At 43.5% G+C, this 23,119-nt stretch overlaps 1 protein-coding gene across 1 annotated transcript in view; it reads left to right on the top strand.

Moving 5' to 3' along the window:
- The window catches only part of LOC124006899 (replication protein A 70 kDa DNA-binding subunit-like), a 108,805-nt gene extending 86,935 nt beyond the window's left edge, over positions 1-21,870 (top strand). Inside the window, exons 15-19 of the mRNA XM_046317087.1 lie at positions 10,659-10,823; positions 12,606-12,617; positions 15,076-15,183; positions 15,318-15,407; positions 21,398-21,870. Of these exons, the coding sequence (XP_046173043.1) occupies positions 10,659-10,823; positions 12,606-12,617; positions 15,076-15,183; positions 15,318-15,407; positions 21,398-21,499 (477 nt within the window). The 3' untranslated portion in view covers positions 21,500-21,870. The remainder of the gene's footprint in view (positions 1-10,658; positions 10,824-12,605; positions 12,618-15,075; positions 15,184-15,317; positions 15,408-21,397) is intronic.
- The last annotated feature ends 1,249 nt before the right edge of the window (positions 21,871-23,119 follow it).

The following is a 23,119-nucleotide window of genomic DNA, read 5'->3' as shown; positions in this document are numbered from 1 at the left end:
AAGAAAGAAGGAACAACTGAAGGAGAGAGAAAGAGAGGTGGAGTAGAGAGTGTATTGTATTGTTGAAAGACCGGAAAGTGAGTGAAAAAGGAAGGAGAGATGGAGATTAGGGAGAGAGCAGACAGGTAATTAATAGAAGACCAGACACTTCCTTCCTCTCTCTCTGTCTCTTTCTCTCTCTCTCTCTCTCTCTCTCTCTGTCTCTCTCTCTGTCTCTCTCTCTCTCTCTCTGTCTCTCTCTGTCTCTCTCTGTCTCTCTCTCTGTCTCTCTCTGTCTGTCTCTCTCTCTCTCTCTCCCTGTCTCTCTCTCTCTCTCTGTCTCTCTCTCTCTCTCTGTCTGTCTCTCTGTCTCTCTCTCTCTGTCTGTCTCTCTCTGTCTGTCTCTCTCTCTCTGTCTCTCAATTCAATTCAATTCAAGGGCTTTATTGGCATTTGAAACATGTGTTAACATTGCCAAAGCAAAAAAGTGAAAAACAACTAAAATTAACAGTAAACATTACACATACAGAAGTCAGAGTACAGAGTCTCTCTCTGTCTGTCTCTCTCTGTCTATCTCTCTCTGTCTCAATTCAATTCAAGTCAATTCAAGGGGCTTTATTGGCATGGGAAACGTGTTAACATTGCCAAAGAAAGTGAGGTAGATAATATATAAAAATGAACAGTAAACATTACACATACAGAAGTTTCAAAACAATAAAGACATTATAAATGTCATATTATATATATACAGTGTTTTAACAATGTACAAATGGTTAAAGGACACAAGATAAAATAAATAAGCTTAAATATGGGTTGTATTTACAATGGTGTCTTGCTGCTGTGATGTCACACTGTGGAATTTCACCCAAAAGATATGGGAGTTTTTCAAAATTGGATTTGTTTTCAAATTCTTTGTGGATCTGTGTGATCTGAGGGAAATATGTCTCTCTAATATGGTCATACATTGGGCAGGAGGTTAGGAAGTGCAGCTCAGTGTCCACCTCATTTTGTGGGCAGTGAGCACATAGCCTGTCTTCTCTTGAGAGCCATGTCTGCCTACGGCGGCATTTCTCAATAGCAAGGCTATGCTCACTGAGTCTGTACATAGTCAAAGCTTTCCTTAATTTTGGGTCAGTCACAGTGGTCAGGTATTCTGCCGCTGTGTACTCTCTGTTTAGGTCCGCTGTGTACTCTGTGTCTCTCTCTTTGTCTCTCTCTGTCTCTCTGTCTCTCTCTCTCTGTTTGTCTCTCTCTGTCTCTCTGTCTCTCTGTCTCTCTCTCTCTCTGTTTGTCTATCTCTGTCTCTCTGTCTCTTTCAGTCTCTCTCTGTCTCTCTGTCTCTCTGTCTGTCTCTCTCTCTATTTCTCTCTCTTTCTATCTCTGTCTTTCTCTAGCTCTCTCTCTCTGTTTGTCTCTCTCTCTCTCTGTCTCTCTTTCTATCTCTGTCTTTCTCTAGCTCTCTCTCTCGCCCTTCGGTGAATGTATAGGGTTGGGAAGGTTGTTCATCACACACAGCAGTAGTACACCCACATTGACACACGGCCAGATACGTACAAACACACACAGCAGCTGGAAAATAGGGGAATTCCAATTACAGGGTTTTACTTACAAATAATCAAATTCAGCATTCTGCTTTCATCCAAAACACTCTACCCCCAAGGTTACTGTGTGTGTGTGTGTGTGTGTGTGTGTGTGTGTGTGTGTGTGTGTGTGTGTGTGTGTGTGTGTGTGTGTGTGTGTGTGTGTGTGTGTGTGTGTGTGTGTGTGTGTGTGTGTGTGTGTGTGTGTGTGTGTGTGTGTGTGTGTGTGTGTGTGTGTGTGTGTGTGTGTGTGTGTGTGTGTGTGTGTGTGTGTGTGTGTGTGTGTGTGTGTGTGTGTTTTTTATTGACAGTTACAGCAGAGCTCTTGACAAGTTAGACAGCTGAGGTAGGAGCCTATGATTAAAACAGGAAGCTATTTCATCTAACATCTACAGGAAATACATGATTGATATTTTGATGTGCAACCTGTTGGTTCTTCAGAGAATTTGAGAAATGGCCAATAGGCTATAATATGCTATAGTATTCACCAGCCGAGGAAGTAGGAGCTCTAAACATGATATTGTTGCTTGGTAACCATGTAGGCTAATATATTAATTAATCAGTAAAGAATAAAGTAAAAAATAAAGGCTAACGTCCCATAAAAACTATTCCACTTTTAGGCCTAGGCTATTTGATGTAGGCCTATTCACTGCAAATGGTGCGCTTCGCTTGACTCCACTATGCAGGTGCATCAAAACCGTACCAACTACAATCTACTCCGGTTGTAAAGTGGTGCCATGAGGTCCATACTAAGAGGGGAGAAACGTATGATACACGCACAGAAAGCTGTCATTCTGCTCTCGGTAACCAGAACAACAGTAGTTGCTTTGAAAACGGTGTTTTGCTTGTGCTTCTCAGAATTCATCTCTCCCTCCACCGTGTGCACAGTGGAGAGAGGGAGTAAGAGTCAGCAGCCAACCAGGACAGGAAGATACTTTCATTGCAGGAATCAACATGAAGCATAGGCTATTACTGCTGACCAGGGCTCTCCAACCCTGTTCCTGGAGAGCTACCGTCCTGTAGGTTTTAACTCCAACCCTGTTCCTGGAGAGGTATCCTCCTGTAGGTTTTAACTCTAACCCTGTTCCTGGAGAGATGCCCTCCTGATGCCCTCCTGTAGGTTAACAGGTGTGTGTGTGTGTGTGTGTGTGTGTGTGTGTGTGTGTGTGTGTGTGTGTGTGTGTGTGTGTGTGTGTGTGTGTGTGTGTGTGTGTGTGTGTGTGTGTGTGTGTGTGTGTGTGTGTGTGTGTGTGTGTGTGTGTGTGTGTAGGTAGGTTTTCCTTGGTGGTTTCCAGGTTAAGACTTCCTGAGGGACTCTGTACACTGAGAACTACAGAAAGAGACAGGCCAGAGAGGAAGAAGGGGAAAGGGGGAGGGACTCTGTACACTGAGAACTACAGAAAGAGAGCAGGCCAGAGAGGAAGGAGGGGAAAGGGGGAGGGACTCTGTACACTGAGAACTACAGAAAGAGAGCAGGCCAGAGAAGAAAAGGGGAAAGGGGGAGGGACTCTGTACACTGAGAACTACAGAAAGAGAGCAGGCCAGAGAGGAAGAAGGGGAAAGGGGGAGGGACTCTGTACACTGAGAACTACAGAAAGAGAGCAGGCCAGAGAGGAAGAAGGGGAAAGGGGGAGGGACTCTATACACTGAGAACTACAGAAAGAGAGCAGGCCAGAGAGGAAGAAGGGGAAAGGGGGAGGGACTCTGTACACTGAGAACTACAGAAAGAGACAGGCCAGAGAGGAAGAAGGGGAAAGGGGGAGGGACTCTGTACACTGAGAACTACAGAAAGAGAGCAGGCCAGAGAGGAAGAAAGGGGGAGGGACTCTGTACACTGAGAACTACAGAAAGAGAGCAGGCCAGAGAGGAAGAAGGGGAAAGGGGAGGGACTCTGTACACTGAGAACTACAGAATGAGAGCAGGCCAGAGAGGAAGAAGGGGGGAGGGACTCTGTACACTGAGAACTACAGAAAGAGAGCAGGCCAGAGAGGAAGAAGGGGAAAGGGGGAGGGACTCTGTACACTGAGAACTACAGAAAGAGAGCAGGCCAGAGAGGAAGAAGGGGAAAAGGGGAGGGACTCTATACACTGAGAACTACAGAAAGAGAGCAGGCCAGAGAGGAAGAAGGGGAAAGGGGGAGGGACTCTGTACACTGAGAACTACAGAAAGAGAGCAGGTCAGAGAGGAAGAAAGGGGGAGGGACTCTGTACACTGAGAACTACAGAAAGAGAGCAGGCCAGAGAGGAAGAAAGGGGAGGGACTCTATACACTGAGAACTACAGAATGAGAGCAGGCCAGAGAGGAAGAAGGGGAAAGGGGGAGGGACTCTGTACACTGAGAACTACAGAAAGAGAGCGGGCCAGAGAGGAAGAAGGGGAAAGGGGGAGGGACTCTGTACACTGAGAACTACAGAAAGAGAGCAGGCCAGAGAGGAAGAAGGGGAAAGGGGGAGGGACTCTGTACACTGAGAACTACAGAAAGAGAGCAGGCCAGAGAGGAAGAAGGGGAAAGGGGGAGGGACTCTGTACACTGAGAACTACAGAAAGAGAGCAGGCCAGAGAGGAAGAAGGGGAAAGGGGGAGGGACTCTGTACACTGAGAACTACAGAAAGAGAGCAGGCCAGAGAGGAAGAAAGGGGAAAGGGGAGGGACTCTGTACACTGAGAACTACAGAAAGAGAGCAGGCCAGAGAGGAAGAAAGGGGAAAGGGGGAGGGACTCTGTACACTGAGAACTACAGAAAGAGAGCAGGCCAGAGAGGAAGAAAGGGGAAAGGGGAGGGACTCTGTACACTGAGAACTACAGAAAGAGAGCAGGCCAGAGAGGAAGAAAGGGGGAGGGACTCTGTACACTGAGAACTACAGAAAGAGAGCAGGCCAGAGAGGAAGGGGAAAGGGGAGGGACTCTGTACACTGAGAACTACAGAAAGAGAGCAGGCCAGAGAGGAAGAAAGGGGGAGGGACTCTATACACTGAGAACTACAGAATGAGAGCAGGCCAGAGAGGAAGAAGGGGAAAGGGGGAGGGACTCTGTACACTGAGAACTACAGAAAGAGAGCAGGCCAGAGAGGAAGAAGGGGAAAGGGGGAGGGACTCTGTACACTGAGAACTACAGAAAGAGAGCGGGCCAGAGAGGAAGAAGGGGAAAGGGGGAGGGACTCTGTACACTGAGAACTACAGAAAGAGAGCAGGCCAGAGAGGAAGAAGGGGAAAGGGGGAGGGACTCTGTACACTGAGAACTACAGAAAGAGAGCGGGCCAGAGAGGAAGAAGGGGAAAGGGGAGGGACTCTGTACACTGAGAACTACAGAAAGAGAGCAGGCCAGAGAGGAAGAAGGGGAAAGGGGAGGGACTCTATACACTGAGAACTACAGAAAGAGAGCAGGCCAGAGAGGAAGAAGGGGAAAGGGGGAGGGACTCTATACACTGAGAACTACAGAAAGAGAGCAGGCCAGAGAGGAAGAAGGGGAAAGGGGGAGGGACTCTGTACACTGAGAACTACAGAAAGAGAGCAGGCCAGAGAGGGAAGGGGAAAGGGGGAGGGACTCTGTACACTGAGAACTACAGAAAGAGAGCAGGCCAGAGAGGAAGAAGAAAGGGGAGGGACTCTGTACACTGAGAACTACAGAAAGAGAGCAGGCCAGAGAGGAAGAAGGGGAAAGGGGGAGGGACTCTGTACACTGAGAACTACAGAAAGAGAGCAGGCCAGAGAGGAAGAAGGGGAAAGGGGGAGGGACTCTGTACACTGAGAACTACAGAAAGAGAGCAGGCCAGAGAGGAAGAAGGGGAAAGGGGGAGGGACTCTGTACACTGAGAACTACAGAAAGAGAGCAGGCCAGAGGGAAGAAGGGGAAAGGGGAGGGACTAAACACTGAGAACTACAGAAAGAGAGCAGGCCAGAGAGGAAGAAGGGGAAAGGGGGAGGGACTCTATACACTGAGAACTACAGAAAGAGAGCAGGCCAGAGAGGAAGAAGGGGAAAGGGGGAGGGACTCTACACTGAGAACTACAGAAAGAGAGCTGGCCAGAGAGGAAGAAGGGGAAAGGGGAGGGACTCATACACTGAGAACTCAGAAAGAGAGCAGGCCTGAGGGGAGGGACTTTCACTGAGAACTACAGAAAGAGACAGGCCAGAGAGGAAGAAGGGGAAAGGGGGAGGGACTTTACACTGAGAACCATTATGTAGCAGGCCAAAGGAAGAGAAAGGGGGAGGGACTCTGTACACTGAGAACTACAGAAAGAAGACAGAGGGTGGGGGAGGGAGTACACTGAGAACTACAGAGAGCAGGCCAGAGAGGAAGAAGGGGAAAAGGGGAGGGACTCTATACACTGAGAACTACAGAAAGAGAGCAGGCCAGAGGGGAAGAAGGGGAAAGGTGGAGGGACTCTATACACTGAGAACTACAGAAAGAGAGCAGGCCAGAGGGGAAGAAGGGGAAAGGTGGAGGGACCTACACTGAGAACTACAGAAAGAAGACAGAGGGGAAGGGGGAAAGGGGGAGGGAGGTTAAAAATTAGAAAGTTCTGGGAGCCTGATGACTATCAGGCTTCAAAAATCCATCTCTCAAAGAGGGTCTCCTCTGTCCCATATCATATTCTCAACCTCTCTTATTCTGTTATTTCCTGCTCTGACATTCTTTCATTACAACCTACCAATTCTGAGATTCCAACATCATAAATTTCTACCATTATGTAATTCTAAATCAGAGTTCTGGGAGCCTGATGACTATAGGAAGACAGAGGGTGGTGGGAGGAGTTGAATCAGAGTTCTGGGAGCCTGATGACTATAGGAAGACAGAGGGTGGTGGGAGGAGTTGAATCAGAGTTCTGGGAGCCTGATGACTATAGGAAGACAGAGGGTGGTGGGAGGAGTTGAATCAGAGTTCTGGGAGCCTGATGACTATAGGAAGACAGAGGGTGGTGGGAGGAGTTGAATCAGAGTTCTGGGAGCCTGATGACTCCAGGAAGACAGAGGGTGGTGGGAGGAGTTGAATCAGAGTTCTGGGAGCCTGATGACTATAGGAAGACAGAGGGTGGTGGGAGGAGTTGAATCAGAGTTCTGGGAGCGTGACGACTCCAGGGTAGAGTGGAAGACAGAGGGTAGAGTGGTTTGGGAGGTCGGCAAAGCTGGGGGGATGCAACTAATTAGACTTTTGTCGTTAACTCTCTTGTTAGTCTCATTAGGGTTCTGGGAAAGAGCAGAGATGTCTGGTGATGTGTCCCAAATATCATCCTATTTCCTATATAGTTTTCTTCTTTGTTCAGGGCCCTATTTGACGCCCTATTGGGACAGGATGTATATAAAGGGGGTCATTTTGGATACAACCCGGGACAGATGATTTGGGTCTGAGTCACTGTAGCCTGCAGGGGTCGAGAAGTCAAAGCTCGTTGAGCCCTACTGTAATGTGGTGTGTCAAGTATAGGTCAAAGGTCATTGAACCTGATGGTAACATGTTGTGTTCTGTAAAGGTCAAAGTGACAATGGACATCAACTTCTCTGGGACAGACCTACCCTCGATTGAGTAGTTACACACACACACACACACACACACACACACACACACACACACACACACACACACACACACACACACACACACACACACACACACACACACACACACACACACACACACACACACACACACACACACACACACACACACACACACACACACACACACACACACACACACAAACAGGAACTGTTATTGATGTGCTGTAATTACCTCTGTGTTCAGGGATAATTACTCCTCACTGTGTCAGTAAATGTCTACTTGCTTCAGTCCAACTTCCTACAGTACTTGTCTCTTCCTACAGTATTTGTCTCTTCCTACAGTACTTGTCTCTTCCTACAGTAGTTGTCTCTTCCTACAGTAGTTGTCTCTTCCTACAGTACTTGTCTCTTCCTACAGTATTTGTCTCTTCCTACAGTACTTGTCTCTTCCTACAGTAATTGTCTCTTCCGACAGTAATTGTCTCTTCCTACAGTACTTGTCTCTTCCTACAGTACTTGTATCTTCCTACAGTAGTTGTCTCTTCATCACAGTAGCTGTCTCTTCCTACAGTAGCTGTCTCTTCCTACAGTACTTGTCTCTTCCTACAGTACTTGTCTCTTCCTACAGTAGTTGTCTCTTCCTACAGTACTTGTCTCTTCCTACAGTACTTGTCTCTTCCTACAGTAATTGTCTCTTCCTACAGTAGTTGTCTCTTCCTACAGTACTTGTTTCTTCCTACAGTAGTTGTCTCTTCCTACAGTAGTTGTCTCTTCCTACAGTACTTGTCTCTTCCTACAGTACTTGTCTCTTCCTACAGTACTTGTCTCTTCCTACAGTAATTGTCTCTTCCTACAGTAGTTGTCTCTTCCTACAGTAGTTGTCTCTTCCTACAGTAGTTGTCTCTTCCTACAGTAGTTGTCTCTTCCTACAGTAGTTGTCTCCAGCAGTAATTGTCTCTTCCTACAGTAGTTGTCTCTTCCTACAGTAGTTGTCTCTTCCTACAGTAGTTGTCTCTTCCTACAGTAGTTGTCTCTTCCTCCTACAGTAGTTGTCTCTTCCTACAGTAGTTGTCTCTTCCTACAGTAGTTGTCTCTTCCTACAGTACTTGTCTCTTCCTACAGTAGTTGTCTCTTCCTACAGTACTTGTCTCTTCCTACAGTAGCTGTCTCTTCCTCCAGTACTTGTCTCTTCTTACAGTACTTGTCTCTTCTTACAGTAGTTGTCTCTTCTTACAGTACTTGTCTCTTCCTACAGTAGTTGTCTCTTCCTACAGTACTTGTCTCTTCCTACAGTAGTTGTCTCTTCCTACAGTACTTGTCTCTTCTTACAGTAATTGTCTCTTCTTACAGTACTTGTCTCTTCTTACAGTAGTTGTCTCTTCTTACAGTACTTGTCTCTTCCTACAGTAGTTGTCTCTTCCTACAGTACTTGTCTCTTCCTACAGTAGTTGTCTCTTCCTACAGTACTTGTCTCTTCTTACAGTAATTGTCTCTTCCTACAGTAGTTGTCTCTTCCTACAGTAATTGTCTCTTCCTACAGTAGTTGTCTCTTCCTACAGTAATTGTCTCTTCCTACAGTAGTTGTCTCTTTCTTCAGAACTTGTTTTGTCCACACAGGATGATTATAGTGACAGTTAGAGATATTAAATACACAACCACCTGTAAACAGTAAGTACTGGTCCCACGTATTTAGTTTAGTATTGATGTTGCATGCCGTCTTTCTGTGTGTGTGTGTGTGTGTGTGTGTGTGTGTGTGTGTGTGTGTGTGTGTGTGTGTGTGTGTGTGTGTGTGTGTGTGTGTGTGTGTGTGTGTGTGTGTGTGTGTGTGTGTGTGTGTGTGTGTGTGTGTGTGTGTGTGTGTGTGTGTGTTATTCTGCCAGGCATGTCTCTGGTATTTAACTGTGTTTTAATGTTGTGTTACTCTACCAGGCATGTCTCTGGTATTTAACTGTGTTTTAATGTTGTGTTACTCTGCCAGGCATGTCTCTGGTATTTAACTGTGTTTTAATGTTGTGTTACTCTACCAGGCATGTCTCTGGTATTTAACTGTGTTATAATGTTGTGTTACTCTACTAGGCATGTCTCTGGTATTTAACTGTGTTTTAATGTTGTGTTACTCTGTCAGGCATGTCTCTGGTATTTAACTGTGTTTTAATGTTGTGTTACTCTGTCAGGCATGTCTCTGGTATTTAACTGTGTTTTAATGTTGTGTTACTCTGCCAGGCATGTCTCTGGTATTTAACTGTGTTTTAATGTTGTGTTACTCTACCAGGCATGTCTCTGGTATTTAACTGGTTGGTAATGTTGTGTTACTCTACCAGGCATGTCTCTGGTATTTAACTGTGTTTTAATGTTGTGTTACTCTGCCAGGCATGTCTCTGGTATTTAACTGTGTTTTAATGTTGTGTTACTCTACCAGGCATGTCTCTGGTATTTAACTGTGTTTTAATGTTGTGTTACTCTGTCAGGTATGTCTCTGGTATTTAACTGTGTTTTAATGTTGTGTTACTCTGTCAGGCATGTCTCTGGTATTTAACTGTGTTTTAATGTTGTGTTACTCTGTCAGGCATGTCTCTGGTATTTAACTGTGTTTTAATGTTGTGTTACTCTGTCAGGCATGTCTCTGGTATTTAACTGTGTTTTAATGTTGTGTTACTCTGCCAGGCATGTCTCTGGTATTTAACTGTGTTTTAATGTTGTGTTACTCTACCAGGCATGTCTCTGGTATTTAACTGGTTGGTTATGTTGTGTTACTCTACCAGGCATGTCTCTGGTATTTAACTGTGTTTTAATGTTGTGTTACTCTGCCAGGCATGTCTCTGGTATTTAACTGTGTTTTAATGTTGTGTTACTCTACCAGGCATGTCACTGGTATTTAACTGTGTTTTAATGTTGTGTTACTCTGCCAGGCATGTCTCTGGTATTTAACTGGTTGGTAATGTTGTGTTACTCTGCCAGGCATGTCTCTGGTATTTAACTGTGTTTTAATGTTGTGTTACTCTGCCAGGCATGCAGCTAGGAGAGAATAAGCTTTATCCTGCTGAATTACCATCTTCTGTCTCTACCGCTGTTGAGTCCTCGCTCAAGCCTTAGGTGCTAATAACACCATAAATTATACCAACCTTAGACACATACACACAGGCGGGTACACACATATTCGCTTTCAACTGCAGAGACACGTACACATCATTTTACAAGCTTCTTCTTTATAATTGCATTGCCTTTCGACTGCTTTTGTGACTTGTGCTGCAACTGAAATTCGTTTTGAGAAAATGTTGTCCCTGCTATTGTGTGTCTCTCTCTCTCGGTTTCTCTCTGTGTCTTTCTATATCTCTGTCTTTCTTTGTCTCTCTGTGTCTCTTTCTTCGTCTCTCTGTGTCTCTTTCTTTGTCTCTCTGTGTCTCTTTCTCTGCCTCTCTGTGTCTCTTACCATCCACTTTCTCTCTCTTTTTGTTGTCATCTTTTCTCTCTTTTTCCCTCTTTCTCATCTTACCTCCCTCCATCCACCCCTCCTCCATCCATCCCTCCCTCCATCCCCCCTCCATCTCACTCCTTCTCTCTTTTCCCCTCTCTCTCTCTCTGCCCCTCCCTTCTCCCTCTCTACAGGCGGATTATTTCAGCTGTGTAGCCACAGTGTTGTTTAGTGGTAAGGAAAGCTGTCTGTACCAGGCCTGTCCCTCTGCAGATTGTAAGAAGAAGGTAATAGAACAACCAAATGGACTCTACCACTGTGAGAAGTGTGACAAACAATTCCCTAACTACAAATACTGCGTCATGCTGTCTCTGAGTACAACAACACCCCCCCACACACACACACATAAAGGACAGACATACACTAAGTATACAAAACATTAGCCACACCTTCCTAATATTGTCCTCCCCCAATTCGCCTTCAGAACAGCCTCAATTTGTCAGGGGAATGGACATTACAAGGTGTGGAAAGCATTTAACAGGGATGCTGGTCCATGTTGACCTTCTACCCTGTTCAAAGGACACTTAATCTCAGGGGAATGGACTTTACAAGGTGTGGAAAGCATTTAACAGGGATGCTGGCCCAAGTTGACCTTCTACCCTGTTCAAAGGGCACTTAATCTTAGGGGAATGGACTTTACAAGGTGTGGAAAGCATTTAACAGGGATGCTGGTCCATGTTGACCTTCTACCCTGTTCAAAGGGCACTTAATCTTAGGGGAATGGACTTTACAAGGTGTGGAAAGCATTTAACAGGGATGCTGGTCCATGTTGACCTTCTACCCTGTTCAAAGGGCACTTAATCTCAGGGGAATGGACTTGACAAGGTGTGGAAAGCATTTAACAGGGATGCTGGTCCATGTTGACCTTCTACCCTGTTCAAAGGGCACTTAATCTCAGGGGAATGGACTTTACAAGGTGTGGAAAGTATTTAACAGATATGCTGGCCCATGTTGACCTTCTACCCTGTTCAAAGGGCACTTAATCACAGGGGAATGGACTTTACAAGGTGTGGAAAGAATTTAACAGGGATGCTGGCCCATGTTGACCTTCTACCCTGTTCAAAGGGCACTTAACCTCAGGGGAATGGACTTTATGTCATGCTGGTGAATGAGGACCCAAAAGCGACTTGGCGAAAACAGAGTATTTAATCCAGAATAAACTTTACAAAACAAAAAGCATAATACTACACGTAAAGACAAGAACAGACTGGAGACTTGATCGAGAACTGCAGGTTGCCTCGGGAAGGCACTTGAACCTAGCAGACTCAGACACCTGCTCACCACGCAGCATCTGAGGGAAACACGACACGACAGGGCAAAACATAGACACAGCACGGTGAATTATAAATGAGGATCCGACAGGGCAGGTACGGGAAACAAGGAGTGAAATAGGGACTCTAATCAGGGAAAAGGATCGGGAACAGGTGTGGGAAGACTAAATGATGATTAGGGGAATAGGAACAGCTGGGAGCAGGAACGGAACGATAGAGAGAAGAGAGATGAGAGTGAGAGAGGGAGGGGGAGAGAGAGGGATAGAAAGAGGGAAAGAACCTAATAAGACCAGCAGAGGGAAACGAATAGAATGGGAAGCACAGGGACAAGACATGATAATAAATGACAAAACATGACACTTTACAAGGTGTCGAAAGCATTTAACAGGGATGCTGGCCCATGTTGACCTTCTACCCTGTTCAAAGGGCACTTAATCTCAGGGGAATGGACTTTACAAGGTGTGGAAAGCATTTAACAGGGATGCTGGCCCATGTTGACCTTCTACCCTGTTCAAAGGGCATCTTAACCTCAGGGGAATGGACTTTACAAGGTGTGGAAAGCATTTAACAGGGATGCTGGCCCATGTTGACCTTCTACCCTGTTCAAAGGGCATTTTAACCTCAGGGGTATGGACTTTACAAGGTGTGGAAAGCATTTAACAGGGATGCTGGTCCATGTTGACCTTCTACCCTGTTCAAAGGGTAATCTTAATCTCAGGGATCGGCATCCCGTTAGCGGGACAACTTCCAGTGCAATTCAAATAAATCATCAGAAACATTATGGATATTAAACATTTAGGTAGATACAAGTGTCTTTTATCAGTTCAAAGCTTAAATTCTGGGTAATCTAACTGCACTGTCCGATTTACAGTAGCCATTACAGGGAAAGCATGCCATGCGATTGTTTGAGGACGGCACCCCAGGTCAAAATATTTTTCCACCGGCACAGGTTTCAGAAATGTACAAATAGTGATTAAATATTCACTTACTTTTTGAAAATCTTTCTCTGATTTGTCGTCTAAAGGGTCCCAGCTATAACATGTAGTGTCGTTTTGTTAGATAAAATCCTTCTTTATATTCCAAAAAGTCTGTTTAGTTGGCGCCATCGATTTGTGTAATCCCCTCGTTCAAATCCAAAAATCTACCGCTAAACTTTGTTAAAACAAGTCAAAATACATTTCTATTGACTCCCTAAAACTATAATATTTCATAAGGAAATAAGTATGTTCAATAGGAAACCGATGTAAGCAGGTGCTTAATGTCTTCATCGCTCGCCCAAACACAAATTTCTAAGACTGTGTCCTTGTCCAAAAACTGTCTTTCTCATTCGTTTTGGAGGAAACAAGCCTGAAACCTTGAACATAGAGTGCTGACACCCTGTAGAAGCCATAGGAATTGCATACCGGGAGTTAGATTTCATTATTTCTCTATACTTTCCATTGTAAGAGCTCTCAAAAAAAAAACATTCCAGTTTTTTCTTTATTTTATTTTATTTCACCTTTATTTAACCAGGTAGGCAAGTTGAAAACAAGTTCTCATTTACAACCTGCGACCTGGCCAAGATAAAGCAGAGCAGTTCGACACATACAACGACACAGAGTTACACATGGGGTAAAACAAACATACAGTCAATAATACAGTATAAACAAGTCTATATACGATGTGAGCAAATGAGGTGAGAAGGGAGGTAAAGGCAAAAAAGGCCATGGTGGCAAAATAAATACAATATAGCAAGTAAAACACTGGAATGGTAGTTTTGCAATGGAAGAATGTGCAAAGTAGAAATAAAAATAATGGGGTGCAAAGGAGCAAAATAAATAAATAAAATACAGTTGGGAAAGAGGTAGTTGTTTGGGCTAAATTATAGGTGGGCTATGTACAGGTGCAGTAATCTGTGAGCTGCTCTGACAGTTGGTGCTTAAAGCTAGTGAGGGAGATAAGTGTTTCCAGTTTCAGAGATTTTTGTAGTTCGTTCCAGTCATTGGCAGCAGAGAACTGGAAGGAGAGGCGGCCAAATAAAGAATTGGTTTTGGGGGTGACTAGAGAGATATACCTGCTGGAGCGTGTGCTACAGGTGGGAGATGCTATGGTGACCAGCGAGCTGAGATAAGGGGGACTTTACCTAGCAGGGTCTTGTAGATGACATGGAGCCAGTGGGTTTGGCGACGAGTATGAAGCGAGGGCCAGCCAACGAGAGCGTACAGGTCGTAATGGTGGGTAGTATATTGGGCTTTGGTGACAAAACGGATTGCACTGTGATAGACTGCATCCAATTTGTTGAGTAGGGTATTGGAGGCTATTTTGTAAATGACATCACCAAAGTCGAGGATTGGTAGGATGGTCAGTTTTACAAGAGTATGTTTGGCAGCATGAGTGAAGGATGCTTTGTTGCGAAATAGGAAGCCAATTCTAGATTTAACTTTGGATTGGAGATGTTTGATATGGGTCTGGAAGGAGAGTTTACAGTCTAACCAGACACCGAAGTATTTGTAGTTGTCCACGTATTCTAAGTTGGGTTGTCTTTGGATTTTCTCCTACTATATCGAATGTTATATTTTCCTACATTAACATTTCTACAAACTTCAAAGTGTTTTATTTCCAGTGGTACCAATGATATGCATATCCTGGCTTCAGGGTCTGAGCAACAGGCAGATTACTTTGGGCACGTCAGTCAGGCGGAAATTGAGAAAAAGGACCCTAGCTCTAACAAGTTTTAAGTGTTCGTCTTGCCCATTCAACCTCTGAATGGCACTCATACACAATCCATGTCTCAACAGTCTCAAGGCTTAAACAATATTATTTAACCTGTCTCCTCCCCTTCATCTACACTGACTGAAGTGGATTTAACAAGTGACATCAATAATGGATCATAGTTTGCACCTGGTCAGTGTATGTCATGGAAAGAGCAGGTTTTCTTAATGTTTTGTACTCTCAGTGTATATACACTGAACACATATACTGAAGAGCACTTACACGACATAGAAACAACCTCGACACTCACTCTGTGTCTCTCTCTAATCTCTATCTCTATCTCTCCCTCTCTCCATCCCCCTCTCTCTGTCTCTACCTTTCTCTCCATCTCTCTCTCTCTCTCTCTCTCTCTCTCTCTCTCTCTCTCTCTCTCTCTCTCTCTCTCTCTCTCTCTCTCTCTCTCTCTCTCTCTCTCTCTCTCTCTCTCTCTCTCTCTCTCTCTCTCTCTCTCTCTCTCTCTCTCTCTCTCTCTCTCTCTCTCTCTCTCTCTCTCTCTCTCTCTCTCTCTCCCTCCCTCCCTCCTCTCCAGGCTAACATAGCAGACTTCAGTGATAACCAATGGGTGACATGTTTCCATGAGACAGCAGAGGGCACTCTGGGTCACAATGCAGAGACTCTGGGCCTGCTTAAAGATACGGTGAGACGTACCCACACACACACACATGCACACACACGCACACACACACACGCACACACACACGGTCTCTCTCGCTCTCTCTCATGCACACACACACATACACACTCTGAACCTTTCCCCTGTCTGTCCATCAGGATGATGCAGCGTTTGACGAGGTGTTCCAGAAGGTCAACTTTACCACACACATCTTCCGCAACAACAGAGTCAAGCTGGAGACGTACAATGTGAGTACACACGCACATCTCGAAAACACACACACACACACGCACATCTAGAAACATATACACACACACACATACACACACAGTCATGGAGATCGGGCCATTACCAAAGAAACAGAATCTTATTATGTGGTCATCACTTAGGGAACATGACCAAACAATGCCACTAATGCATTCATTACCTTTAATTAACCACCAATTACTGTTTGTAATTTGCCATCTCATCCTCGTTAGCTTAATTAATCAAAGGTTAATTAGCTGCTAATACAAGTAACACGTTACCATAGAGACACAATGGTCCAGTGCAGGGCTATTCAACTTGCGGCCCATGGGCCAGATCTGACCCATTTATCATTTTAGAATGGCCAATTCTGAACATTAAGAAAACAAATGAAAAATCATATATTTAGTGCCAAAAGGAGCCTATTCAGGGCCTTCAATATTCTCAAATGGGAGAATCTGCTTTCCTGTAGTCCCGCACATTTATTACTGTCAATCAATATCACCCAACATACCAGTTACAGCCAATCAGAGCCGCTAACAGGGGTACATGGTATTTCTGTTTGTCTATCGGATGAGATCGCTACACTCCCTGATACACCAGAGTGTGCTTTGCACTTAACTTAGCAGTGAGTTAACAAAAACCATGGGCTCAATTATGGCTATCATAAACTTTATCCGATCAGCATCTAGCCTGCCACATCGCTCTACTTTTACATCACGAGGTTTGGTGGCTAAGTGGATAATAATGCATGTAGTTCTTATCAGATGTATTTGCTTGTATGACATCTTCACTCAATCGAATCGACTTAATGTGGAATACAGGGAAGGGATTAGACAGTTTTTCACGTGATTCTTTTCAACATATATGTTATTTTCTTCTCTGATTTGAGCCCAAATGAAACGCTCCATTACCCTGCACTGCGTGACTATCTTCCAGCACAGGTAACTCCCGTGATGTTAAGAGTTTAGCTTTAGGCCTAACTTTGCAACGAGATTTGACGAGTTTAAGTCCCCCACAGAGGTGCTGTAGAACGTTCTCTACTGATACGACGGGAGAGAGACTTCTCCGGCTAAAAGCTGGTCAACTGAGATATGCCCTGAGTAAAATATTTCCTTTGTGTAAATAAAAGCAAAAGGTGAAGCGATGTATGTAAAACGGACAGGAAGTAGAAAACAATGAATGTGATGGTTGTCAACTGTCTTATAATGACAAATGTGTTCCATCATTTCAACAATGTGAAACAGCGAATTAGGCTAATTTTAAAGCACTTCAAATGAACTTTTAGGAAACATTTTAATAAAAGAGCTGTTGTTAAGGGCGCTGTACTGCAGCGCCAGCTGTGCCACCAGAGACCCTGGGTTCGCGCCCAGGCTCTGTCGTAACCGGCCGCGACCGGGAGGTCCGTGGGGCGACGCACATTTGGCCTAGCGATGTCCGGGTTTGGGAGGGCTTGGCCGGTAGGGATATTCTTGTCTCATCGCGCACCAGCGACTCCTGTGGTGGGCCGAGCGCAGTGTGCGCTAACCAAGGTTGCCAGGTGCACGGTGTTTCCTCCGACACATTGGTGCGGATGGCTTCCGGGTTGGATCCACGCTGTGTTAAGAAGCAGTGCGGCTTGGTTGGGTTGTGTATCGGAGGACGCATGACTTTCGACCTTCGTCTCTCCCGAGCCCGAGACCTTCGTCTCTCTCGTCTCTCCCGAGCTGTACGGGAGTTGTAGCGATGAGACAAGATAGTAGCTACTAAACAATTGGATGCCACGAAATTGGGGAGAAAAAGGGGTAAAATTTAACAAAAAAAAAAAGCTTTATAAGATTATATTTCTGTTTGTTCATTGTAGTTTACACCAGTTTTAGGAAGAGTAATCACATCTAGAAAATGTCTGGACCCCCTGTAAATAACCTTGTTCAAATCTGGCCCCGTAACAATATAGTTGAATAGCCCTGGACCTGTGGTATAGCTTATACAGACATATATACAGAGACAGACGATATAAGGCCTGTTAGCTGTTCATATATACAGACTATATAAGGCCTGTTAGCTGTTCATATATACAGACTATATAAGGCCTGTTAGCTGTTCATATATACAGACTATATAAGGCCTGTTAGCTGTTCATATATACAGACTATATAAGGCCTGTTAGCTGTTCATATATACAGACTATATAAGGCCTGTTAGCTGTTCATATATACAGACTATATAAGGCCTGTTAGCTGTTCATATGTACAGAGACAGACTATATAAGGCCTGTTAGCTGTTCATATGTACAGAGACAGACTATATAAGGCCTGTTATCTGTTCATATATACAGACTATATAAGGCCTGTTAGCTGTTCATATGTACAGAGACAGACTATATAAGGCCTGTTAGCTGTTCATATATACAGACTATATAAGGCCTGTTAGCTGTTCATATGTACAGAGACAAAATATATGTCTTGTAATTGGGAGTCCCATAGGGTGGTGCACAATTGGCCAAGTGGCGTCCGGGTTTGGCCGGTGTTGGCCGTCATTGTAAATAAGAATTGGTTCTTTACAGACTTGCCTCGTTAAATAAATTAATAAATATAAAATAACACCCAATAGACAAAGCATATTGGTCTAGTGTTTTAATAGAAGCAGCATATTGGTCTAGTGTTTTAATAGACACAGCATATTGGTCTAGTGTTTTAATAGAAGCAGCATATTGGACCAATTGGTCTAGTGTTTTAATAGACACAGCATATTGGTCTAGTGTTTTAATAGAAGCAGCATATTGGACCAATTGGTCTAGTGTTTTAATAGAAGCAGCATTTTGACCCATTGGTCTAGTGTTTTAATAGAAGCAGCATATGGACCCATGGAAGGTGTATTATGAAGGTGTTATGTCTTATGTCACCATGGCAGGTGTTTTATGAAGGTGTTATGTCACCATGGAAGGTGTTTTATGAAGGTGTTATGTCACCATGGAAGGTGTTTTATGAAGGTGTTATGTCACCATGGAAGGTGTTTTATGAAGGTGTTATGTCACCATGGAAGGTGTTTTATGAAGGTGTTATGTCACCATGGAAGGTGTTTTATGAAGGTGTTATGTCTTATGTCACCATGGAAGGTGTTTTATGAAGGTGTTATGTCTTATTTCACCATGGCAGGTGTTTTATGAAGGTGTTATGTCACCATGGCAGGTGTATTATGAAGGTGTTATGTCTTATTTCACCATGGCAGGTGTTTTATGAAGGTGTTATGTCACCATGGCAGGTGTATTATGAAGGTGTTATGTCTTATGTCACCATGGAAGGTGTTTTATGAAGGTGTTATGTCTTATTTCACCATGGCAGGTGTTTTATGAAGGTGTTATGTCAACATGGCAGGTGTATTATGAAGGTGTTATGTCTTATGTCACCATGGCAGGTGTTTTATGAAGGTGTTATGTCACCATGGCAGGTGTTTTATGAAGGTGTTATGTCTTATGTCACCTTGGCAGGTGTATTATGAAGGTGTTATGTCACCATGGCAGGTGTTTTATGAAGGTGTTATGTCAACATGGCAGGTGTTTTATGAAGGTGTTATGTCTTATGTCACCGTGGCAGGTGTTTTATGAAGGTGTTATGTCACCATGGCAGGTGTTTTATGAAGGTGTTATGTCAACATGGCAGGTGTTTTATGAAGGTGTTATGTCTTATGTCACCGTGGCAGGTGTTTTATGAAGGTGTTATGTCACCACAGCGTTTAATGCAGTTTCCAATTTAGACTCAAGTGCCTCTTAGAAATCGTTTCTGAAGTGTGAAGTGCTGAGGATGGAATGGAATAAGTGTGTTTCTGAACGGAATAAATTAGTGTCTGAAGAGAAGTGAATGAAATTAGTGATTGTCATAGAGGTTTGTGTGTGTGTGTGTGTGTGTGTGTGTGTGTGTGTGTGTGTGTGTGTGTGTGTGTGTGTGTGTGTGTGTGTGTGTGTGTGTGTGTGTGTGTGTGTGTGTGTGTGTGTGTGTGTGTGTGTGTGTGTGTGTGTGTGTGTGTGTGTGTGTGTGTGTGTGTGTGTGTGTGACTAATAGATTTGAGTAGATTGTGATAGTGATGTGGGTGTGGGAGACGTCAAAGGAAAAAGCTGTCACTCTCTCTGATCCACCTGCCGCCCTTTTAAAGAGCACTGTTATTCAATTATAATGAAATCATATTAAATTAGTTGTCATCGACTGTCAAGTGGTCTTGTTTTCCCCTCAACCCCCCCCCCTCTCCTCAGGTACACTCACAGAGGAAATATGAAATGGAATGATGAATCACATCAGTTGATGGCAAAGTTAGAGACCATTCAGGAGTCGTCTTGCTGGTTGTCTATGAGCCATCCCCTGCATCTGTTAATGTGTGATTCAGGAGTCAACCCAGCTGAGTCTTGCTAGTTGTCTATGAGCCGTCCCCTGCATCTGTTAATGTGTGATTCAGGAGTCAACCCAGCTGAGTCTTGCTGGTTGTCTATGAGCCGTCCCCTGCATCTGTTAATGTGTGATTCAGGAGTCAACCCAGCTGAGTCTTGCTGGTTGTCTATGAGCCGTCCCCTGCATCTGTTAATGTGTGATTCAGGAGTCAACCCAGCTGAGTCTTGCTGGTTGTCTATGAGCCGTCCCCTGCATCTGTTAATGTGTGATTCAGGAGTCAACCCAGCTGAGTCTTGCTGGTTGTCTATGAGCCGTCCCCTGCATCTGTTAATGTGTGATTCAGGAGTCAACCCAGCTGAGTCTTGCTGGTTGTCTATGAGCCGTCCCCTGCATCTGTTACTGTGTGAATCAGGCCATCTTTAAGTTTGGGTTTTGTTTGTTTCACATCATGAACGGGCTAAAAAACACAATACTCTCGGCAACCAAGGACCAAATCTCGCTTGAGTGTTGGCCGATTTGTCTGTCCAGGAGACACTAACCAAACACAGGTTAAATACTGATATGTGTAAACACTACTCTCTTTACATCTAGGGGTTCTAACCAAACACAGGTTAAATACTGATATGTGTAAACACTACTCTCTCTACATCTAGGGGTTCTAAACAAACACAGGTTAAATACTGATATGTGTAAACACTACTCTCTCTACATCTAGGGGTTCTAAACAAACACAGGTTAAATACTGATATGTGTAAACACTACTCTCTCTACATCTAGGGGTTCTAACCAAACACAGGTTAAATACTGATATGTGTAAACACTACTCTCTCTACATCTAGGGGTTCTAAACAAACACAGGTTAAATACTGATATGTGTAAACACTACTCTCTCTACATCTAGGGGTTCTAACCAAACACAGGTTAAATACTGATATGTGTAAACACTACTCTCTCTACATCTAGGGGTTCTAACCAAACACAGGTTAAATACTGATATGTGTAAACACTACTCTCTCTACATCTAGGGGTTCAAACCAAACACAGGTTAAATACTGATATGTGTAAACACTACTCTCTCTACATCTAGGGGTTTTTACCAAACACAGGTTAAATACTGATATGTGTAAACACTACTCTCTCTACATCTAGGGGTTCTAACCAAACACAGGTTAAATACTGATATGTGTAAACACTACTCTCTCTACATCTAGGGGTTCTAACCAAACACAGGTTAAATACTGATATGTGTAAACACTACTCTCTCTACATCTAGGGGTTCTAACCAAACACAGGTTAAATACTGATATGTGTAAACACTACTCTCTCTACATCTAGGGGTTCTAACCAAACACAGGTTAAATACTGATATGTGTAAACACTACTCTCTCTACATCTAGGGGTTCTAACCAAACACAGGTTAAATACTGATATGTGTAAACACTACTCTCTCTACATCTAGGGGTTCTAACCAAACACAGGTTAAATACTGATATGTGTAAACACTACTCTCTCTACATCTAGGGGTTCTAACCAAACACAGGTTAAATACTGATATGTGTAAACATTACTCTCTCTACATCTAGGGGTTCTAACCAAACACAGGTTAAATACTGATATAATGTGTGTTTCAGGATGAGTCCCGTGTGAAGGCCATGGTGATGGAGGTGAAACCATTGGACCACAGAGAGTACAGTAGGAGACTCATCAGCAACATCAGGAATATGGCCGCCTAAAGAATTGTTACTTTTATTGTGTTACTTTTTATTTTTATTTGACTATTTTTACTTTAATTTAAGTCTTTTTTGAAACTGAATTGTCAGTTAAGGGCTTGTAAGTAAGCATTTCACCGTAAGGTTATATATACTCTATTGTATTCGGAGCATGTGACGAATTTGATTTGATTTAAACATTAACCATTAGAGGGAACAATTCAAAACTGACCTAAAATCAGTGTTTAGGGGAAACTCAACCCAGAATTATACACTCAACTGAACAAAATGGCTGCCTAAACACAGAGCCAGCTGACATTCATACTGTCTGGTCCTGTATCTCTACAATTAAGCCACAAAATTGCAGAAACTGAACAAGGACATATTTTATTTTATTTTTCTCCATTTGATCTAATTTACATTTGATTATAGACTAAATAAATAGTCTATATGTCACGTAGAGTAGGCCAGAAGGCCTAACTGAAAAACCTGACCTCTATCAAATAAAAAGATGGCGTAGCCGCAAAGGTACTTCTGTGCTTCAGGGTGTTTATTTACATAGTGATTCCTGAACAAAAACAGCCAGTATCCATTATGAGGACAGCTTAAAAACAATGCTGCCCCCATCAACAGCTAATTCCCAAAATGACTCCCCTTTGAACTGAAAGAGAGGCTCCTTTTGTAGGGGAAGCCCCTCCCATCAGAACATAATCAGCACTAATTAATTAAGCAATTACTTGTTCAAGTCCTTTATTTTCCATTCAGCTAAACATACTAAAGTCTATACATTGCAACACGTTTTTCATAAACATAATATAACATTTACAAAATCACATTACTACTGACATAGTGTCTTTCAATGTGTTCATTTACATTAATGAGCCATTCGGGACAGGCACTACAAAGTCAGCCTGATTGCCTTAGCTCGGGTCCTTATCCCAGCATACCCAGAAGCTACAGAGATGGAGAGAGGAACAGAACCAAACAAACAAGGCGCTCATCCATAACAGTGTAATAAACGCTGCTTAAATAAAACATGAACACTTGTCAGTATACTCTTTATACCATAACCAGGTACTGACGGGAGGTAAGAGTGAAATGTATGTACTAAGACAGGGATGTTCACTTGTGTGTCGACCCACATTGTTAACTTATCTGATAACGGAGCAGGGAAGTGCGACGAATGTGTGTGTTAGTGTACCAAATGCTGCCTGCGGCCAGTGACAGACTTCTCCGTCACACTATACTTCTGCCATTTAGCAGACACTTTTATCCAAAGTGAATTTTAGTCTCCATACATTTAATAGATGGATGATCCCAGTATTCAAACTCACAACCATTGTCACAGTAAGCGCCATGCTCTACTGACTGAGCCAAGCAGGACCAGTTGGCAGCTAGTTTCACTTCTTTTAGACAAAGTCCTTTTGTATGAATACCTTGTAAACATTGTTCATCGTTAGAATTCTCCACAGGAAATGCCATGTTATATTTGATTTTGTTTATTTATTTAACCTTTATTTTATCAGGGAGTCTTTTACAGATGAGCCCTGAATTACAGAAATTACAGAAAAAAACACACACATCAATATGAATACAAAATAGAAGCAGAAAGAAAAACAGGCTCATAAAAAAAACAAACACTTT

The sequence above is a fragment of the Oncorhynchus gorbuscha genome, linkage group LG20 (assembly GCF_021184085.1).
Source record: "Oncorhynchus gorbuscha isolate QuinsamMale2020 ecotype Even-year linkage group LG20, OgorEven_v1.0, whole genome shotgun sequence".
Lineage (NCBI taxonomy): Eukaryota > Metazoa > Chordata > Actinopteri > Salmoniformes > Salmonidae > Oncorhynchus > Oncorhynchus gorbuscha.
Note: the sequence above shows the minus strand (reverse complement) of the source record. Positions and strands in the feature narration are given on the sequence as shown.